We start from the raw sequence: 17,700 nt of genomic DNA on the forward strand, positions 1-17,700 counted from the left end.
CCTTATTCGTTCATCACTTCATCGGCGTCTTACTGCCGCGTCCCACCGCCTGAGATGGCATCGCGGTGGCCCGTGCGGTCAAAAAAAGTTCCCATGCCGCATCAGCTTTCCATTGCTCTCTTCCACTGTTAATTTACCCTTGAGTACATTAGCCAATAAGGGTTTTGCCTTGATTACGCTGCCAATATGTCGGTCATTGGGTCCTTGATTTTCTGCACGGACTGCGGCAATCTGTTGCGCGAGTCTACCGGCAACGAGAATGCGATTCTACACTGCTCTGTCTGCGGAGCTCGGAATAAGGGTATGTGACTTGAACACAGCCTTACATGTGGGCTCTATCGAATATGCATGGCTTAACTTTCTTCTCAGACACCATCCCCCAAACCGTCGTCTCCGAGTCCAAGCCCTCTGCCTTTCCCTCCGCTTTGAGAGCCAAGCGTTCTGCGGTCCAGACTCTGTCCGCCGAAGATCGCAAAACCGAGGCTGTCACACAACACACCTGCAACCGCTGCGGGAGAAAGGAGATGTTCTACACCACCGTCCAGCTGCGCAGCGCTGATGAAGGTAGTACTGTGTTCTACCGTTGTGTTTGCGGTTACAAGTATGCCCCCCGCCTTGTAGAGATTGCCATGCTCCAGCCAAATGCTAATATATCTTTTCAGGGAAACGTCCAACAACTGAGCAATGGAAAGATGACTGTACAAAATTGGAAAGGGTTCTATGTTTTGGCTATATAACAGAGCGGGATAAGAGTATCAAAATAACGACGTCACGACATTTTTGTTTTATTTTCCTTCCGGAGACCCCATCATGCCGCAGGGACTGCGATGGCTGCCCCGTCTGGAATCAGCGCATACTCAGTCTCACCATTCTTCTCAAACTCCGCCATGTCAAGTGCCACAATGACACTGTCTCGCACTACCTGCTCGGGGTCGTCAAGGAACTTCTTCAGTGTGTCCTCAACGCCCTCCTCGTCACCAAGACTGCCAAGGGCCTCGGCCGCCTCGTGGCGCACCATACCGGCCTCCTTCAGGTCGCCGAGACACTCTGTGAGGCAGGGAATCGAGGCGGGGTGGCAGAGTTGACCGAACACGAAGGCAACCTCGTGACGGAACAGAGCAGAGGGGTCCTTGAGACCCTTGGCAAGCGCATTAACGGCGCCGACCGCGGTGGGGAGATCTGGGGGCGAGGCAAGATCACGCAGACCGAACATGGCGCGGTATCGTTGGAAGAGAGGGAGCTTAGTGTCGAGCAGTGTCTTCTCCAGGTCGGGGATGGAGGGCTCGTTGGCCTCCAGAGGCATAGGCGGAGCAGGGTCGATAGATGTAAAATCACTTTATCATGCAAAATATTAGCAATTATTGACCCGAATTACTGGCCCTTGAACGGTAGGCCGACGTGAATGGATCGTACCTTGGCTTCAATTTTTCAGCCTTCTTCTCCTCGGAGTTCTCCCATACAATGCGGTCGACCGCGATGTCGCAAGTCTCCCGAACGATCTCCAACTCATTCTCATCATCGCGCAACTTTTTCAAGATGTCCAAGCTCTCTGCGTATCCCAGCGCGCCAAGTGCCTCGGCGGCCTCATGGCGGCACATGGCGTCCTCCTCGGTATCCTTCACAACATGCTGCAGGTACGAGACAGAGTCACGATTCCTAGTCTGACCCAGGCAGTATGCAAGCTCGTGCTTGAGGAGAGCCGAGCGTGACGTGAAGGCAGCAGCGATCGCCTGGATGGCAGGGAGGGTCTGCTCGGTTGTGGGCTGCAGGCAGGCGAGATGCTTCAGGGAGAAGAGAGCGCGGAAGCGGCGAGCAAGAGGCTCGGACTCGTTGGTGAGGACCTTGCGGAGGGCGAGGACAGTCTCGTCGGCTCCGCTGGTGTCGGTAGCAGAGGGCGCCATGGTGAATGAGAGGCGGGGAGGGTATCGGGGTATCGGGGATCGGGTGAAAACGACGAAGTGGTGTGGAAAGAGGGCGAGCGACAATTCTTTTTTGGGTAGATCTTATCATGATTTTCGGGTGGGGTGGCGGGGCTGGCCTGCGCCCATCCGGGTGTGGTTGGCCCGTGTAGAATTCTCGTATACTCCAGTCGTCTCTTTTCTTGTCTTCACTTTGATTTATTAATTATAAATTCTGACCGTGTTTTCAATTCGAGATGTACTTAGCGTTACCGAATATGGTTTATCTCACTCTTGAAACATATTAAACATCAGGCTGATGAGCTGACTTCACCTTTGAAATGAAGCAGTAGTGCGGATTTTGGATACCCTCAGCGCCATCCCGGATGTATATTTTTAAAGTTCTTCCTACATGCAAATCCTGAGTATCACATTATGATCAGTCCGCGGTGCGTGACAGGCCGCAATGATGACGGGGTTGCGAACCTATACAGGGTGGAGGGAATAGCGCAAGATGGGATATCAAATCACAGTGTGCTTTATACGAATCCCAGTTAGCGTGGTCTGTAACTCTACAGAGATTAAAAGAGGACAAAAATATCAGAAACCCCGTTTATTTGTCAACTAAAGTTGTGTCCGCCTCTCTCAGAAAATGCGTAAGCAACAAGAACATCTACAGTTACCAGCTGTGGGAAGATTATACTCGGCGATAACGGAGGTACTGCCTAAGCAAAAATAAACCAGTATCTTTGCATTCTTGATCAACAATTACTTGGTGGAAAACAGGATAGCTGGGTCCAAAGCGGTAGCTATTTTTTGATAGCTGCCTCCGTGGCCTTCTTCAGTCTCGCCCCGAGGTCCTGATTAACACCACCGAACAGTGCTACAAGCTAGTCAGCCAAAATGATCATAAGCAAAGGGTGGAATGGGTAAACACACCATATACCTCATTACGCAGCTTCGCAGAATCCACACATTTGATAGTAGAAGCTAAATTCCCAATAAGTCTATCCTGGTGTCCGGGTTCACGACCAATGACATCCCACAAGGCAGCAGGCTGGACGAAATCCTCGTCCGTGATATGGCTAGTGTAGGTCGTCACTTCTCCAACCCACTTTTCATGTTCAGTATGTAGGCTGAGCGACTGGGGGCTGACGCCCTTGACATCTTGGTAAAATTTGGTTGGCTTCAGTGACGAGTTGACATAATTGGGATCGCCACCGTAGTTGTCGTCGAACCTCATCTTGCCGTCCCGTTCGAAGGGGCAGTATACCGGGACCTTGGCTTTGTTTGTGGGGAGCTGCTGGTAGTTCACGCCGAGGCGGTACCGTGCCGCATCTGGATAGGCAAACAGTCGCGCTTGAAGAACTAGAGATAGAAACATGAATCACAGGTGTCGTGAGAAGAGGCAATTTGAAATTACCTGGATCACCAGAAGCTGCAAAGCCTGGCACCATATTTGACGGCGAGAATGCCGCCTGCTCGATGTCGGTGAAGTAGTTCCGGGGCTGTTCATAGTAAGGCTTCAATCTGAGGGGAAGATAAGAGGTTCTGAATCACATACATTGCGATCCAAAGTCAATTTACCAATCTGTCGCAAAGGGAAATCCTTATGCGGCCAAACTTTGGTCATGTCAAAAATGTTCCACCGGTAGTTCTCGGCCTCAGATAGGTCCATGACCTGCACGTAGACGTTCCACACAGGATAGTCCTTTCGCTCAATGGCGTCAAACATATCACGAATCATAAAGTCGGGATCCTCGCCAGCTATCTTGGTTGCTTCTTCGCGAGTGAAGTTCTTGACACCCTGTTGGGTTTTCATGTGGATTTTGATGTATTTGAAAGATCCATCCTGGGTTCATACGTGTGACCATCTAGCGATAACGTATTTGGAGGGTTCCATTCCGTCTCACCTCTTTGGTAAACTTGTAGGTATGTCCACTGTAGGAATTCAAGTTGCGAATGGATTTGGGGGTTCCGCGGTCGCTGAAGAGATGCAGCAGCTCATGGATACCTTCGGGATTGCCAACATGAAAGCTAGAAACCGTTAGTCAATAATTGGTGCCAATTGCGAAGTTATGCGTACTCCCAAAACTGAAACATAATTAGCGTGATTCCGCTCGTTCATTCCATTTTTGCTGCATACCATATTCGCATCAGGGAGGTGGGTCTATGGATGTCTCTTATGAGAGCGATTCATGGAAGGAAACTTGATGGGATCTCTGATGAAGAAGACCGGCTTCATTCGTGTTAGTGACCGTCTGTTGCTAGCTTGTGTTGCGTTGCTACTTTGCTCTCATGTGTATGCTTACCGTGTTATTAAAGACCCAGTCTAGGTTGCCCTCGTCGGTGTACAGCTTCATTCCCCATCCGTGGACATCGCGCGATGTATCAGCAGAGCCTGCCTCGGGCCCAACGGTAGACACACGAAGGAGTACGGGGGTCTTCTTTCCAGCTGTGTTGAGGAAACTGGCAGAAGTGATATCGGAACAGTCGTCTGTTGCTTCAAACTCGCCGTAAGCGCTACGAATCACTCTTGGTCAACTCATTTGTGGTTCATATACTTCTAGGGAACTTACCCAATAGCTTTGGCATGCACCACACTGACAGAACGCCAGGTCAGCTCCGAGCTTGAATCTAGTTCTCGACGCATTTTCAAGCTTACCGCTCGGGAATTCTTTCTCGAGAAAAATGCGCCAGAGTCTCAATAAGCTGAGTGTCCTGAAGCAATCCAAGGCTGTCTCCTTGTCTATTCCGCATCAGGATAGCCGTGCTGCTACTCGCAAAGGGGCACCCTTTTCATAATCAGAAATTGCGAAGAATTGGCCCGCCCCTGGACGCTACTGACCTTCGGCGAGGGTATAGTATCTGTCTGCCATGCTACGATCTCGAATAGTCTCTCCGTCAAACGCATGGAAATTTCCATTTTATCGGATACAATTGAGACGTACCCAATTGACTTATATAAGCACCTGTGTGGCAATCCTTTCTCTTGATGACTCGTCGTTCTCACCTAACGGGCTCTTTAGAATTCGGCCTCAGCCCAATGCATTACATCATATCCAGCCCACGTACCAAATCCACCGTCCGGGCTCGGATAAGCTCGAGTTGGAGGTGCTGCCATTGGCTGCTTACTATAACCCCTTGTAGTGCTCATACCTTACACGGCGTAAGGCCTACAGCACAGAAGATACGCATTTTGCGTGCGTTGTTGCTCTCTTGACCGCAGTCACATTCCTGTCACGTGCTTGGAATCCAAGCCCTCGTTAGAGGAGACCACCGGTGAATTCTTTCCTGTTCCTCATAGCCTTGAGGCTCATCCTTTCCTGGTAGTCTTCTAGTTTGTCTGTAATTTCCTCTCTTCAAAGATCTTGGCTTTCCTGGTCCACTGTGGCCTTTGCAAGGCGTGCACTGGAACTGGTTGGCTGAGAGTGGCGATGGGATTGTTCATCTGCCTAAACCAGATCAACAGGTTGGACTGGGGAAATTCAAGAGGCTGTTGTATATCAAGCCTGAGAGATCATGTGAGAGTGGGAGAGGGACTAATATGCTGAGCATCTATATCAGAAGGTAATTTTATGCAGCTAGAGTGAAGAAATTGCCTTGTATTGTACGCCCTTCACTTTTCGCGAAGCAGATCCAGTAAAAGTTACTTCAACAACCATGACAAAATGATATGCTAAATTAACCAAGTTCTATCAACATAGACAATAATGTATGCGCTCGAGAACAAGGGACGCTATAGCTAGAAGAGCTCCTAAATAACTCTCTTCGCGGCTTTGAGCCGCATCCCCGATTGTCTGATGACTAAGGCGAGGTTGAAAAAGCATGCGTCTTCTCTTGGTCCCGAGGGCTTTGCTTTGATATCATTGGCTGAATGAGTCCCCTCACAGACACTACTCCGTATTCATGCAGGAGATAGGTCAGTTCGCGGGATATGTCCTCGAGGCTAGGCCATGATTGGCCGTGGGGTTGCCTCAGCTGAGACACCCCAACACCCCCGCCTCTGAAGTCGTCCATGACCTCTTCTGTCTCACGAAAAAAGTGAACGTTGACCCCTGAGTGACCAGGGCTACTGGGTCAACTTATGTAGCTTTGCATTGGTGGTCAACTATATCTTACGACCTCGCTTGTCTTTTTTGAGATGATTGGTCCTTTTGGCCATTGCGCAGATCAAACATCATGAACGAGCTCAACCCAAGCATTTACACGGTCGTGTGGATAGCGCCGCTCGAAATCGAGGCACAAGCTGCCCTCCATATGTTGGACAATCATCACCGAGGGCGATTCTCGTTGGATAAGGGTGACGACTATGTGTTCCGCGCCGGTGATATTGGTGGGCATAACATCATCATCGCTACTCTACCGGCGGGCCAAGAGTATGGCACCGGGTCTGCAGCTGCGCTTGCCAGCCAAGTCAAGAAATTCTTTCCAAATCTCTGGTTCGGATTACTGGTTGGTGTTGCTGCTGGTCTCCCAAGCCTTTCACGACATCCGCCGCGTGATATCCGACTTGGTGATGTTCTCGTAGGTCTTCCAGAGGGTAACAGCGCTGGCCTCATAGCCTACGACTTGGGCAAAGAAACGGGAGCTAGTGGTTTCCAACTTTTACGTGATGGACACGTCCTGGCAAATACCGAAACTGTTGTCCGATCGGCGATCCAGAATATTAAACTGATGGCGCCTAGGGATGTTGACACATTTCAGTCATATTACGAAGCCATCCGGCATAAGCAGCATTCCAATGGTGATTTTAATGATCCAGGACAGGATCATGACCACCTATACCAAATAGACGATAAAGGACTTAGTCATATCGTCCAACGAGAACGGCGACCTGGTTCAGAGCGAACCCGAGTGTGGTATGGACCGATCGGATCTGGGGAGAAGCTTATGAAGAATGCCCAGAGGCGCAATGAATTGAGAGACAAGTATGGCATCATCGGACTCGAAATGGAAGCCGCTGGAACAATGAATCGTATACCTGTTGGTGTGATTCGAGGGGTTTGCGATTATGGGGATGAACACAAGAACAAAGAGTGGCAACCATATGCAGCGGCAATGGCAGCCGCCTATGCCAAAGCAATTTTATATGAGATTAGACCCAAAACCTCCGCCCCAGCATATGTAAACCGTGGTTAGTACGCAATGTATTGTTCTTATATTCCCAATATACTTCAATCCATGAAATATTACCTATTATTTCAACAAAGTCCAGGAATGCCTGCTGACCGATTCAAATACCTTCCTAGAAACCGATGCCCAAGGAATCCAGTCAAGATTACCCGTTCGCACAGCCTTCCTTGGGAGAGAAGAAGAATTGTCTCAGATGCAACGGTGCTTTGACTCCGGCTTGTGCAGAAGTTCTTTGGTACTCTGGGGTCTTAGCGGGTCTGGGAAAACACAGCTCGCCGTCCACTATGTCACTACCAACAAACAGTCTTACCAGTCTGTGTTGTGGATTGACGGATCCTCTTCCGCGTTAATTCATCAATCTTTCGAGAATCTTTCACATCATATTTCAGGTTACAACCAAGAGAGACCAGCCATCGAGCAAGTCATCGAGTGGCTGGAGAGAGGAACGAACCGTTCTTGGATGATGGTTTTCGACGGTGTCCCAGGAGCTTACGATGTCAATGATTCTGAGAACTTTGATATCCGAAAATACCTACCTGCCTGTGATCATGGTCACATTTTGCTGGTGACAACAGCGTCGGATCTCCACCTGCGTTTAGCCCTCCCCGAGATCCATTTGGAAGGCGTCAATGACACTACGGGCTCGAATATCTTGCTAAGATGCGCGGGAATCCAAGAACCCGAAGATTCTGGTATGCAGACAAGCCAAAATTCTCACCTTGTTTATGTTTGACGATTTTCAGGGAAAGCGACAGCGCAGTCAATTTCCCGCAAGTTAGGAGGCCTACCACTTGCCCTTGAACAAGCTGGCACTTTGTTGTCCTACGGCATTATCCGGATGGATGACTTCAACAAGCAGTTTCAACAGCGCTTTTCTAATAAGGCCCTCAAAACTCCCATGAAAAAGTATGTAGGGTCTTATGAGAAAGGCCGCACTCTGTGGACGGTTTTTGAAATGTCATATGATGGTCTCATCCAGAGAAGTCCTGATGCACTCAAGCTTCTTCACCTCGCGATATTTCTCAGTCCAGGGTCCATTCCATCTATTTTTGGGAACAGGCCCGAACCGGGGGTATCTTCTGACTCCGCTTTCGACATACCTGTCTTTGGAACAAGTCTAGCTGAGACACAGTCATTCGGCCTTCTTTGCTGGTTGAAAAACTTACGCTGGAAGGTCGAAAGATTTGGAGCTGCCGTTAATGAGCTCGAATCGTCTGGATTTGTCAAACTTTGTCGCAATCAAAGCGATGCTTCCATCGAGAGTCTTGCGGTGCATGCCCTGATTCGTGCTTTTGTTTGCTCAAAGGCATCAGAAGAGGACATCCACGAGAGCTTAGTGACTGCTTTTCTGCTTGGTGGGAGAACACTTCATTATGGAACCAAAGGTTTCCAATTGACAGGGCTATGGAAACATACCGGTGAACTCAGCCGACTCCTCGTGGTGTTTCTTTCCTTAGTTCCGACATCATTCTTTCAAGACCCAGATGGTAAATACTTTGTATTATGTGGAGCTGTGGCGCCTGTATACGCCTATACTTGCCGTTTTCTCGGCGATTTGGAGGGATCCAAACGTTTTTGGGATATTGCTATCAAGTACAGACTCATTGCCGACACGAACTGGCCGGATACCGAGTTGCACATGAATGAGATCTTCGAAGCGGCAAGCATTGATGTGAAAGTTGGAAGGTTCGATATAGGGATAGAGCGATATGAGTTGTTACTTGCTCATTGTGATCGTATCTTCCCAGACAATGATGAAAGAGCCGTCCAATCCGCTGCTGCGCTCCGCGAAGCTCGAGAGATTACTCAAAAGCATGAGCAGAACTTTGGCCGAGCCATCGTGGCACAGAGAGTCGCGAAACAAAGACCTGGTAATCCGACATCGGGTGAGGCGACGTCACCTCTTCATAAAGCCACAGAAAGTGGAGATATAGAGGAAGTGAAGTTGCTGCTCGAAAATGGAGCTGACATTGTCGCCCCAGATGATCAAGGATGGACGCCATTGCATATAGCCTCACGGTTTGGCCACACTAATATTGTGTGTCTTCTTCTACAAAGAAAGGCAGAGATAAATCCTACAGATAATCGTGACCGCACACCATTACATCTAGCCTCTGAGAACGGATGCTCAGAAGAGGCAAGATTATTACTGGAACATGGCGCCGAAATCGGGCATCAAGACATTAGAGGCGAAACGGCTTTGATATGCGCAGCCCAAAGAGGTCATGAGCTGAATGTACGATACTTGCTGCAACATGAACCCAGCCTGGATATACAAGACATCGCCGGCGGCACAGCCTTATTTTGGGCATCATCCCGTGGTTATGAGAAGGTTGTAGAAGCTTTGCTGAAGCATGCTCCTAAACTGGATCTACAAAACTACAATGGATGGACGGCTCTGACTCGGGCAGTCGCGGCGAAAGCTGAGAAAATATCTTGCTTGTTAATAAAGCATGGTGCTGATCCAAACATACAAGACAGAGAGGGGTTTTTGCACTGTTCTGGGCAGCTCATTATGGCCTGAATGACATCATCCTCATGTTACTCGAAAATGGTGCCAATCCAAATCTTCAAAATGGCATAGGCCGAACGCCTTTGATAAGTGCGGCTACGGCGGGCCATGATGCAACGGTCGCTTTGCTGCTGAAATACAACGCTCGGCTTGATACAGAAGATCATGAAGGGCTCACAGCCGCGGCTTGGGCAGCTCGCAGGGGTCATCGAAATACATTGCGCCTTTTGTCGGAAGAAGACGCTGCTCTCTTGGACCTTCAGGAACGCATCGAAAACCTTGCTGTGAGTGCGGCAATTCGCAGGCGGAAATCTCTTGAGTCTCATCAACTGCAAGAGTATAGCGAGCATAAAAGAGAGCCCAAAGAGACGAGCAGCGTGTTGAAAGGTCTAAGAGAGCAGCGGAGACAGACTACAAGGACGATGAGCGAAGCTTGGAAGCGTTTGATGAAGCGGTCAAGGAAAGGGAAGGGTAGAATGGAGAGCGATAATGAATATGATACTTCTCAGACTGATGACGATGGTGACAGTATTCTTGAGTCATTTGCGCGAACTAGCTAGATGGTATAATGGGATAACATACTACAATATACATACTCATGCCAGTGACTCGGAATCCTACATGGTCAAGACTCCAGAAAAAGAAGCAGCCAATCTCACGAAGAATTCCCAAATATTCACTCAATGGTCACATTTAACCATACAAAAATCGCCCCCAGCAGCTTTCCTGGGGGACCAATCCTGTCTATTGTACGCTTCCAATGGAATACATCACGATTTGCAAAAGTATATGTCCGTGCGAAAAAGCTCTGGAGTTGCCCCAGAGACAGCTTGCTTCTGAAGCTCAACGCGTCAGAGGCTGCCTGGACAGTCCTTGGACGTAGTACGCAGCGACTGTGGACGATGAAACTCCAGGTCCACGGCCGCTCAGGTGACGGGGGGCAGCTTCTCAAGCGCCGACTCGGAGCCAAGTGTTACACACGGCACCCGTAATATTTCTCGTGACTTCACACTAATCCAATTCTTGAACATTCGAAAATCACCCGATAGTACATCTGGGCCTTGGATATTTTTGGAAGCACTACCGTTTGCAACGAGCATGGTGATTGGACAGTACTCTTACCCAACTCAGACATCAGCTAACGACTTGCGGATGTGAGCGGGAGTGGGTCGATCTCCAAAGCCGTCCACGCTTCAGCCCCACCCTCCAACGACCACGCGATACCGTTCTTTGCATCGTTCAAGGATGCATTAAGTGATACCCGTAAATCAACAAGTCTGCCCAGCGGAGTAGCGGTGTGCGGCGCTAGCTACCCACTTTAATTTCAGCCGCTTGGCTCTGATACTAGCACGGACAACTCTCGTGCTTCCTTCGGCATTCTGTTTTCGCCATTAGCACACCATCGCCAGTCGCGCAGCTTGGCCAGTTGGAGTCATGTCGTCGGGAAACAGCTCCAGTGGGTCTCGAGCACCACGGACGGCTACTACGGATGCTGAGCATCCAAGGTTCGCCTTCGTCTCGGAGAATAATCAATCAAACGCGCGAAGCCATGCGATGCGGGAGCATTGGAGACAGCGTCACAATCGTAACAACAGTACCAAAAGCAGGCGGCTTCAGCCGAAGCTGCTTCCGAACATCTCATCGGCTGCGGACCGAATCATCAAGCCCCATGACCAATCCAATCACCAGCGTTCATCTCGGAGCTATAGGAGCCAGAGCTCGGGGCTACAACGCTCGGATAGTTCCTCCAATGGAACAGGACAGGATCGTGACGACGATATTGAGATACTAGGGGTACCTTTGCAGTTATTGAGCGGGGTCGGACACGCCCTATCATCCTCAAGACTCGACCCCTTCCAGACATTTCCGCTGCAGTTAACCAGTCAACATCATAAGCTATTGCATCACTATACGTCCCGCTCCGGGAGTGCATGACAAGAACCGAAGTGTAGCTGCTCATATGGGTTTAGGGATTGGTACCTATGCGACCATGATGTTCGAGGAACTGGATATACCAAGCTTCAACCCAATGAAAGATGTGTGGTTCCCGTTGGACCTTTCCAACGCTTCCTCATTCAACGCAGTTATGGCCCACTCCGCTGCACATCTATCTCATCTCTACGCAGGGACCAGCCCGCAAAGGGGAACAAACTCCTTCGATGCCTTGAAGTACAAGGCAGAAGCAGTACGGATTCTCCACGAATGGCTGTCCGACCCGCAGAAAGCACTCAGCTATGATGCATTTGCGGCTGTTATCCGACTCCTTACATTTGAGGTAAATACACGTCACGCTAGTATAGCGTCCGATACTTCTGCTGTGGAAAGTTTCCTGATCCATGCACAGAGATATTGGGGAACTGCAGAGGAGTAGAATATCCACCGCATGGGCCTCCAGAAAATGATTGAAGCCAAAGGCGGGATTGGAGAGCTCCACGATAACTGGCGTCTGGAGCATGTTGTTTATCTGTGGGTCTCCGGTATCCTATACTTTCTGGTTGATCACTAACACATGCAGCGTATCTCTAATGACCAAACCGTCATGGTTTGAGTCAACAAATAATATCTCCGAGGTATCGGAGCCCTCAGCCGACACGTTTGCCACGGACCCCTCGATAGACATTCAAAAGGTACGCTGTCTGTGGCTGATATCTTTCATCCAAGATCTGCGAACGTTCATGGGTTTCTCGTCGCGATTCTACGTCCGGGGACTCTCCACCTATCCCGCACTCTACCAGGCAGTTCTTCATCTTCGGGACGAATTCCAGCATACCCATGCAATGGCTTCGCCTAGTTCTGGAATGTCGCCATTTGACTACGAGAGGTTAATCTGCTTGTTTTTCATTTGTCTGATGATGCAGGACTCCGTATCTTCCACGCCCACCGACCCCATGCACAGCTCTTTCCGTCCCAGTGGATTAGATACCCTGGATGGAGCTTTGATGGAGTCACGCGGCATGCGGGACTTTTCCGTACAAAATTTGCGCCCATTTTTGAATCATCATCTGGTTGAACTTCACCCGGACGGAATGCAGAAAATAGAATACGTGCGGAGGATGACGGAGGTCCTGGGCCTGTTAAGGCCTGAGGCGCGGATCGGGGTCGAAAAATGCCTTCTCAACATGCTGTGCCGCTCGAATGAGGGTCACACGGCGTTCTTGGTCGATGATGGGTGGACGCCTGATTCGCTCTTGTCCTCGATGCATGGACAATGATTGCCATCGCTGCCCAAGGATCATTCCAGCGTCGCTCTATTATTAACCTGGATAGAATGTGCCATGGGCGTGACTAACCACGTAGCAATTCAATAGCTACTGGCTCTATTACTAGTCATGCCTATATACTATAATGATAAACTATAATGCTGCTATCGAAGGTCCAGCAGAAGCAACAGTAATGGATACCTAGCATAAAGCTACCTGTAATAGCGCGCGAGTAGGTACATAAGAGATGTAGTAAAGCAACAGCATTGTAAAGCCTATGAACGCAATCCTCGTAATTAGCCACCATTTCCATTTTCTGACAAGGCAAAGCTCCCCAGTCTCATATCCCCAAAACGATGCAGACATTAGTCGAATACAGAGAGGGCAGTCACGGCGACCCGGCCGAATGCACCCGGCGTCTCTCTCTTCTATCTCCTTTGGTGTGAATTCAAATCCTCGGGCTTCACAACAACATCCACATTGGTAAGAACAATGGCCAAGTCCTAGTTTTCGTGTGGGATTTGGATGTGCACTGCGGTTCTCACAGCATTGACATTGACGGCCACAGCAACCCCCATTTTCTGCACAACGTCGGCGCAGTATATCACTGAAATACCACCTTGGGTTTGATCGACACTCATTGAACCCTCGTAGAGTAGGCCCTTGCAATCTATCCCTGAGTATTACCCAGTTACTTCGGCAAGTCCAATAGTTTCTTCTCACAAATTCCAAGTTCCGTCGCAGATCTTGTAGTAACTCTTGTAGCTTTTGCTTGTTCCGCGTTTTGCTCTCTTTTTCAAGAACCTCTCGGAGGGTCTGAAGGACACGTTCCTCGCGTTGGGTTAAGCGGCGAAGACGAATCTCCACCTCAAGGATACTTGACATCAATTCTGTTGCGGGATATCCATCGAAATCGGGGCTCATGAACAGCATCCACGATCTAAAGTCTTGCAAAGACTCAGTGGCACCAGACCACCAGATCAGCTTCTCTATTATTAGGTAAATGATTTCCATCTTGTCACACTGTGCCAGAGAAGTACACGTGGCCTGCTGATATTTGGATGATCTGAATTCCGAATGTTTGAGAAACTGCATGTGCCGACTAAGTCGAAAAATCTGAAAGGGGATCGTAGATAATTATACGTATCGATGTCGCCATTTATACTCCATGACTTCCAATTGTGGGATCCCCCCGGGGCTCTACCCATGGATTGATAACTTACGAAATAACAATATTGGCAGGTCGTGCATGTATAGCCGCGCGCTCTTTAGGAGGCTTACTCATCTGGGATTCTCGCCCAGGTAGCGGGATCTAGGAAATTTACAGAGAATCGCACCTTCCACCAAAAAGCACTTGAGAAATCAAAGCAACAGTACTTGCCCAGATGTAGAGGAAAATACCCAGTAGTTTCTTGGGATGGTAGAATTCCAGATCACAACCAACAAGGACCGCATCTGGCCCCTCCAAGTTCCATAACAATGCGCTTCTCCAGTTTTGATCTGGGTTGGCTCCTGGGCGTCTTTACGGGCCCGCTTTTGCCCTGGGCCTTCATAATTTCCCTATTCCTCGACGGCCCGCTCATTGAACGGATCGAACGGCTGGAATTGCTTTGTTTGGGGTTGATTTTTTTTTGGCTGTCTTCGCGTAAGACCGCTCCGATTGGAATGAGGACCGTAATTAACGATATGAATGCGCAGAATTGGTGTGGTAGAACCACCCAGAAGGGATGCGGCCACACAAACCCCAATTATCGAGACCGGGGGAGAACCCACGAGCAGGGATGCAGCAACCCAAACCATCCCCATAGAGACCGGGGTAGATACCTCCACCCAAACCGATCAAACACCGCTTGGTGTAGTCCTAAGGAACGTCATAGATGACACCCTTTTGCCCGGGTTCGCAAGGCTTTTGGATGCACAATTGGCGCCGCTACGACCAAGAGATGGAGAAGAAGGGGAGGAGGATGACGTTGGATCTGAGGTGCGGGCGGCCCAACTGGTACCGCTACCAGACAGCGATGGAGAAGGATGGGAGGAGGATGACGATGGATCTGTGCCCCAATTGGCGCCGCTACGACCAGGAGATGGAGAAGAAGTGGGGGGGAAGATGATGGATTTGCGGTGCAGGCGGCAGGCGATTGGTCGGCAAGCCTGGAACCCAACAATCCTAACCTCACAAATGGCGTTGACGACCACTAGAGTAGCCAAGTGTGGCATTGGAAGACAGTTTAGTGTAATATTAATACTTACACCATTATGGTGTTTTGTCCGGCACAAATATAATTACGGTGCCGATGCCCGGGGAATGGACTCGGATGTGGCAAGACTACTAAACCAACCTGTACTAACCCTAATTGCAATCCCCACTTTGAGCTATACTTCGAACATCTATATAAGAAGCCAAACATTCAAAAATTTCCATTCTACCAAGAAAAAAGAGATCCCATCGACTAAAATCAAGATCAGCCATATCCGCCAAGGTCAGCAAAGTGGTATGGGAGCTTGCCTTTCCAAATCTAGGCTCGACAAACAAAGCAGCAGCTTCGGCGACTAAGACAGACTCTTTCTCCTCTGTGCTCAGCGCATCACTCATAGGCATCTGTCGAGCCCTCATCTCATCAACAGTAAAAGCATTGATACAGCGCATTTGCCCCCTAACCCATGCTTTTCGTCCTTCAGTTTTAGTAATCTCCGCCCGATACACATAGACTCGATTGGGAATTGCGGGTTTTAGAAAGTCAATGTTCATCTTTGCTGTCATTGCCACTCCGCTTTCGAAGAGCATCCCGGCACAGCAGGCAAATACATCATCAAATAACAGGAAGGGGAGGCCACCATGTACGTAGCCGGCGTGACCACAAAGGTATGGCCCCACATAGCATGTTGCAATCACCCGGCGATCTTGCAGACTTTTCTGCTGAGTGCCCTGCAACGATGGAATGAAGAAATATGGGTCGGAAGGAAGCTTTTCTGCGGTAAATAAGGATCCTGCCACGAGGTGACTGGGTCGTGCAGCGGGATGCAGAGTTCGATATGGGCGGACTTCCTTGTAGATCGGCGATTCCTCAGATGTTTGGGAGACTTTTCCATCCAGGCGAAGATGTCGAATCAACGGCAGTGCAGATATCATGTCATCAGCTTGGGATTGGGGCTGGCCCTTTCGTGAGGATCCGATTTTGTCCTCAACTGGCGGGGCTGTCTGAGCAACGGGGGAGGGATGACTCGTGACTGAAGATTGAGATACAGTAGATGCTACTTTGCTGTATCCGCTTCGCCGGCTAGGCTGCCAGCTTGTCGAGAACTTCTTATCGGAGACTTCCGTAACCAATGAGAATGGGTGGAGTGCTCTCATCTGTCCGAATTGCTGGCATAGCACGACACCTTTCAGGGCGCTTGAACCTGAATATTTTAACTTCAAAGCGAGGTGCGATCCTAAGATGCACGGAATATCGAGTCTAAGCGGCATGGTAGAAGATGGACGTCGATGACCCTTGGGTACAGGAGGCCTGGCGATTCCAAATGCAATGAGATTAGCGCGGAGGTTCTTGAACTGTATAGAACAACCAAACTTTTTGAAAAGTGCTTTGATGCATTCAACTGCCGGGATTCCGTCGCACCGAGGGCCGAAGGGCGGGGTATGATCAAGATGTTCGGGTTCAGATAAATGTGGAGCAGAGATCTGCAATACCCAAGGTTCCTTTTACGGTTTGAGGTTCCCACCAAAATTTTCATGGTCTCCTTCACCGTTGAAAAGGGTTGACAGAGATCCATAGAAGCTCTCTAGTCGGTGGGTGGTGACCAACCCTGGCTGACCAAGATGGATACGGCCCGAGGGGCCGATTGTGTGGGGTTTGAAGAGCTGTGGGAACGCCTGCATGTGCAGGGCCAATGCTGCGGGACGTGGCCCGCGTGAGGTAAGATACATTTCAGGCACACAAAGGAGGGATATTGCGATTAGCCCAAGCTAGTCCTAGACTAGGATTTTCTGATGACACAATGCCTCATCATATAGAATTCTCATGAAATCATTGAAAGCCTAAACAAAACAATCGAATCGCTTCTTGAAGTAGCAATTTAGGCTCCGGTGTAAAGAAAGGCTCGAAATAGGCTCCTCAGTATTAATGCACCATCAGCCTGTGAATCAACAGCCTCATCACCCAGTTCTCGCAGCCATTTCGTTTTTCAAGGCTGTCTAGACCGTTGTAAATATCTGACACTAGGCTCTTCAGAGTCTACATAGTGTAACCCATACTACCCGCGCGGTCCAAACAATCCAAGATTGTCTACTTCTGGGGGACGGACAACAACCCGGATGCCCTCCTGTCCTATAGTATGCCGCGCAGTATAAGGTCAGGTGGATGGGAGTTCCAGGCATGAATGATTGGGAAAGAAAATTTCCCCTCATCCAGATCCTCACAGAATCCTTTATCGCTCGTGTACTGATTTCATGTCAAAACACATGTGCGGGCTGACGGGACAGGCCCAACACCCTTTTGCGCGCGCACCACCATGATACTGGCCTGACAGGGTCAATGCCGGTATCGAGGTGTAGCGCAGGGAGTTAGATGAATTTTGCCGGGGCCACCTCCCATCTTCCTACGCGGAGAACTTGTCATCTTATCCTCTGCCGCCGTCGGCCACCTCCCATCTTCCTACGCAGAGAACTTGTCATCTTATCCTCTGCCGCCGTCGGCCACCTCCCATCTTCCTACGCAGAGAACTTATCATCTTATCCTCTGCCGCCGTCGGCTACCTCCTATCTTCCTACGCGGAGAACTTCTCTTCCGAAGACGGGAGCCGCCGCACTTCCGCTAGTAAAATATATACTAAGGGAGAAAGCAGAACGACCTACGCTCGAACAACCTAGGGGCATCCGCTAGACCCCTAAAATTCCTAGGGGCAGACGGCGCCTAAGATTATACACTTCATTCCGCTAAATTAATATCCGATATAT

At 49.6% G+C, this 17,700-nt stretch overlaps 7 protein-coding genes across 7 annotated transcripts; 4 read left to right on the top strand and 3 right to left on the bottom strand.

Moving 5' to 3' along the window:
* Nucleotides 1–186: 186 nt before the first annotated feature.
* N7482_007707 (DNA-directed RNA polymerase I core subunit RPA12) lies at nt 187–681 on the top strand (the record flags this gene model as incomplete). Its single annotated transcript, XM_056689831.1, has 3 exons — nt 187–301; nt 370–601; nt 663–681. The coding sequence occupies 3 exons, from the start codon at nt 187–189 to the stop codon at nt 679–681; spliced, it is 366 nt and encodes a 121-aa protein (XP_056542260.1).
* A 127-nt stretch (nt 682–808) lies between these two features.
* N7482_007708 (deoxyhypusine monooxygenase) lies at nt 809–1,901 on the bottom strand (the record flags this gene model as incomplete). Its single annotated transcript, XM_056689832.1, has 2 exons — nt 809–1,334; nt 1,414–1,901. 2 exons carry the CDS (start codon nt 1,899–1,901, stop codon nt 809–811), a joined length of 1,014 nt encoding a protein of 337 aa, XP_056542261.1.
* Nucleotides 1,902–2,707: 806 nt separating this feature from the next.
* On the bottom strand, nt 2,708–4,777 carry N7482_007709 (catalase; the record flags this gene model as incomplete). The annotated part of the gene is made up of 11 exons (XM_056689833.1): nt 2,708–2,781; nt 2,838–3,266; nt 3,322–3,406; nt 3,463–3,750; nt 3,812–3,935; nt 3,985–3,992; nt 4,045–4,068; nt 4,211–4,421; nt 4,478–4,501; nt 4,564–4,693; nt 4,747–4,777. The coding sequence occupies 11 exons, from the start codon at nt 4,775–4,777 to the stop codon at nt 2,708–2,710; spliced, it is 1,428 nt and encodes a 475-aa protein (XP_056542262.1).
* Nucleotides 4,778–6,080: 1,303 nt separating this feature from the next.
* Nucleotides 6,081–10,106, top strand: N7482_007710 (uncharacterized protein; the record flags this gene model as incomplete). Its single annotated transcript, XM_056689834.1, has 4 exons — nt 6,081–7,035; nt 7,112–7,726; nt 7,778–9,490; nt 9,544–10,106. The coding sequence occupies 4 exons, from the start codon at nt 6,081–6,083 to the stop codon at nt 10,104–10,106; spliced, it is 3,846 nt and encodes a 1,281-aa protein (XP_056542263.1).
* Nucleotides 10,107–10,980: 874 nt separating this feature from the next.
* Nucleotides 10,981–11,917, top strand: N7482_007711 (uncharacterized protein; the record flags this gene model as incomplete). Its single annotated transcript, XM_056689835.1, has 2 exons — nt 10,981–11,473; nt 11,517–11,917. The coding sequence occupies 2 exons, from the start codon at nt 10,981–10,983 to the stop codon at nt 11,915–11,917; spliced, it is 894 nt and encodes a 297-aa protein (XP_056542264.1).
* Nucleotides 11,918–11,929: 12 nt separating this feature from the next.
* On the top strand, nt 11,930–12,758 carry N7482_007712 (uncharacterized protein; the record flags this gene model as incomplete). The annotated part of the gene is made up of 2 exons (XM_056689836.1): nt 11,930–12,023; nt 12,208–12,758. 2 exons carry the CDS (start codon nt 11,930–11,932, stop codon nt 12,756–12,758), a joined length of 645 nt encoding a protein of 214 aa, XP_056542265.1.
* A 1,827-nt stretch (nt 12,759–14,585) lies between these two features.
* Nucleotides 14,586–16,098, bottom strand: N7482_007713 (PaaI family thioesterase; the record flags this gene model as incomplete). The annotated part of the gene is made up of 2 exons (XM_056689837.1): nt 14,586–14,941; nt 15,174–16,098. 2 exons carry the CDS (start codon nt 16,096–16,098, stop codon nt 14,586–14,588), a joined length of 1,281 nt encoding a protein of 426 aa, XP_056542266.1.
* Nucleotides 16,099–17,700: the final 1,602 nt, after the last annotated feature.

This window comes from Penicillium canariense, assembly GCF_028826845.1.
Source record: "Penicillium canariense strain IBT 26290 chromosome Unknown utg000004l_segment0_segment0, whole genome shotgun sequence".
Taxonomy (NCBI): Eukaryota; Fungi; Ascomycota; class Eurotiomycetes; order Eurotiales; family Aspergillaceae; genus Penicillium; species Penicillium canariense.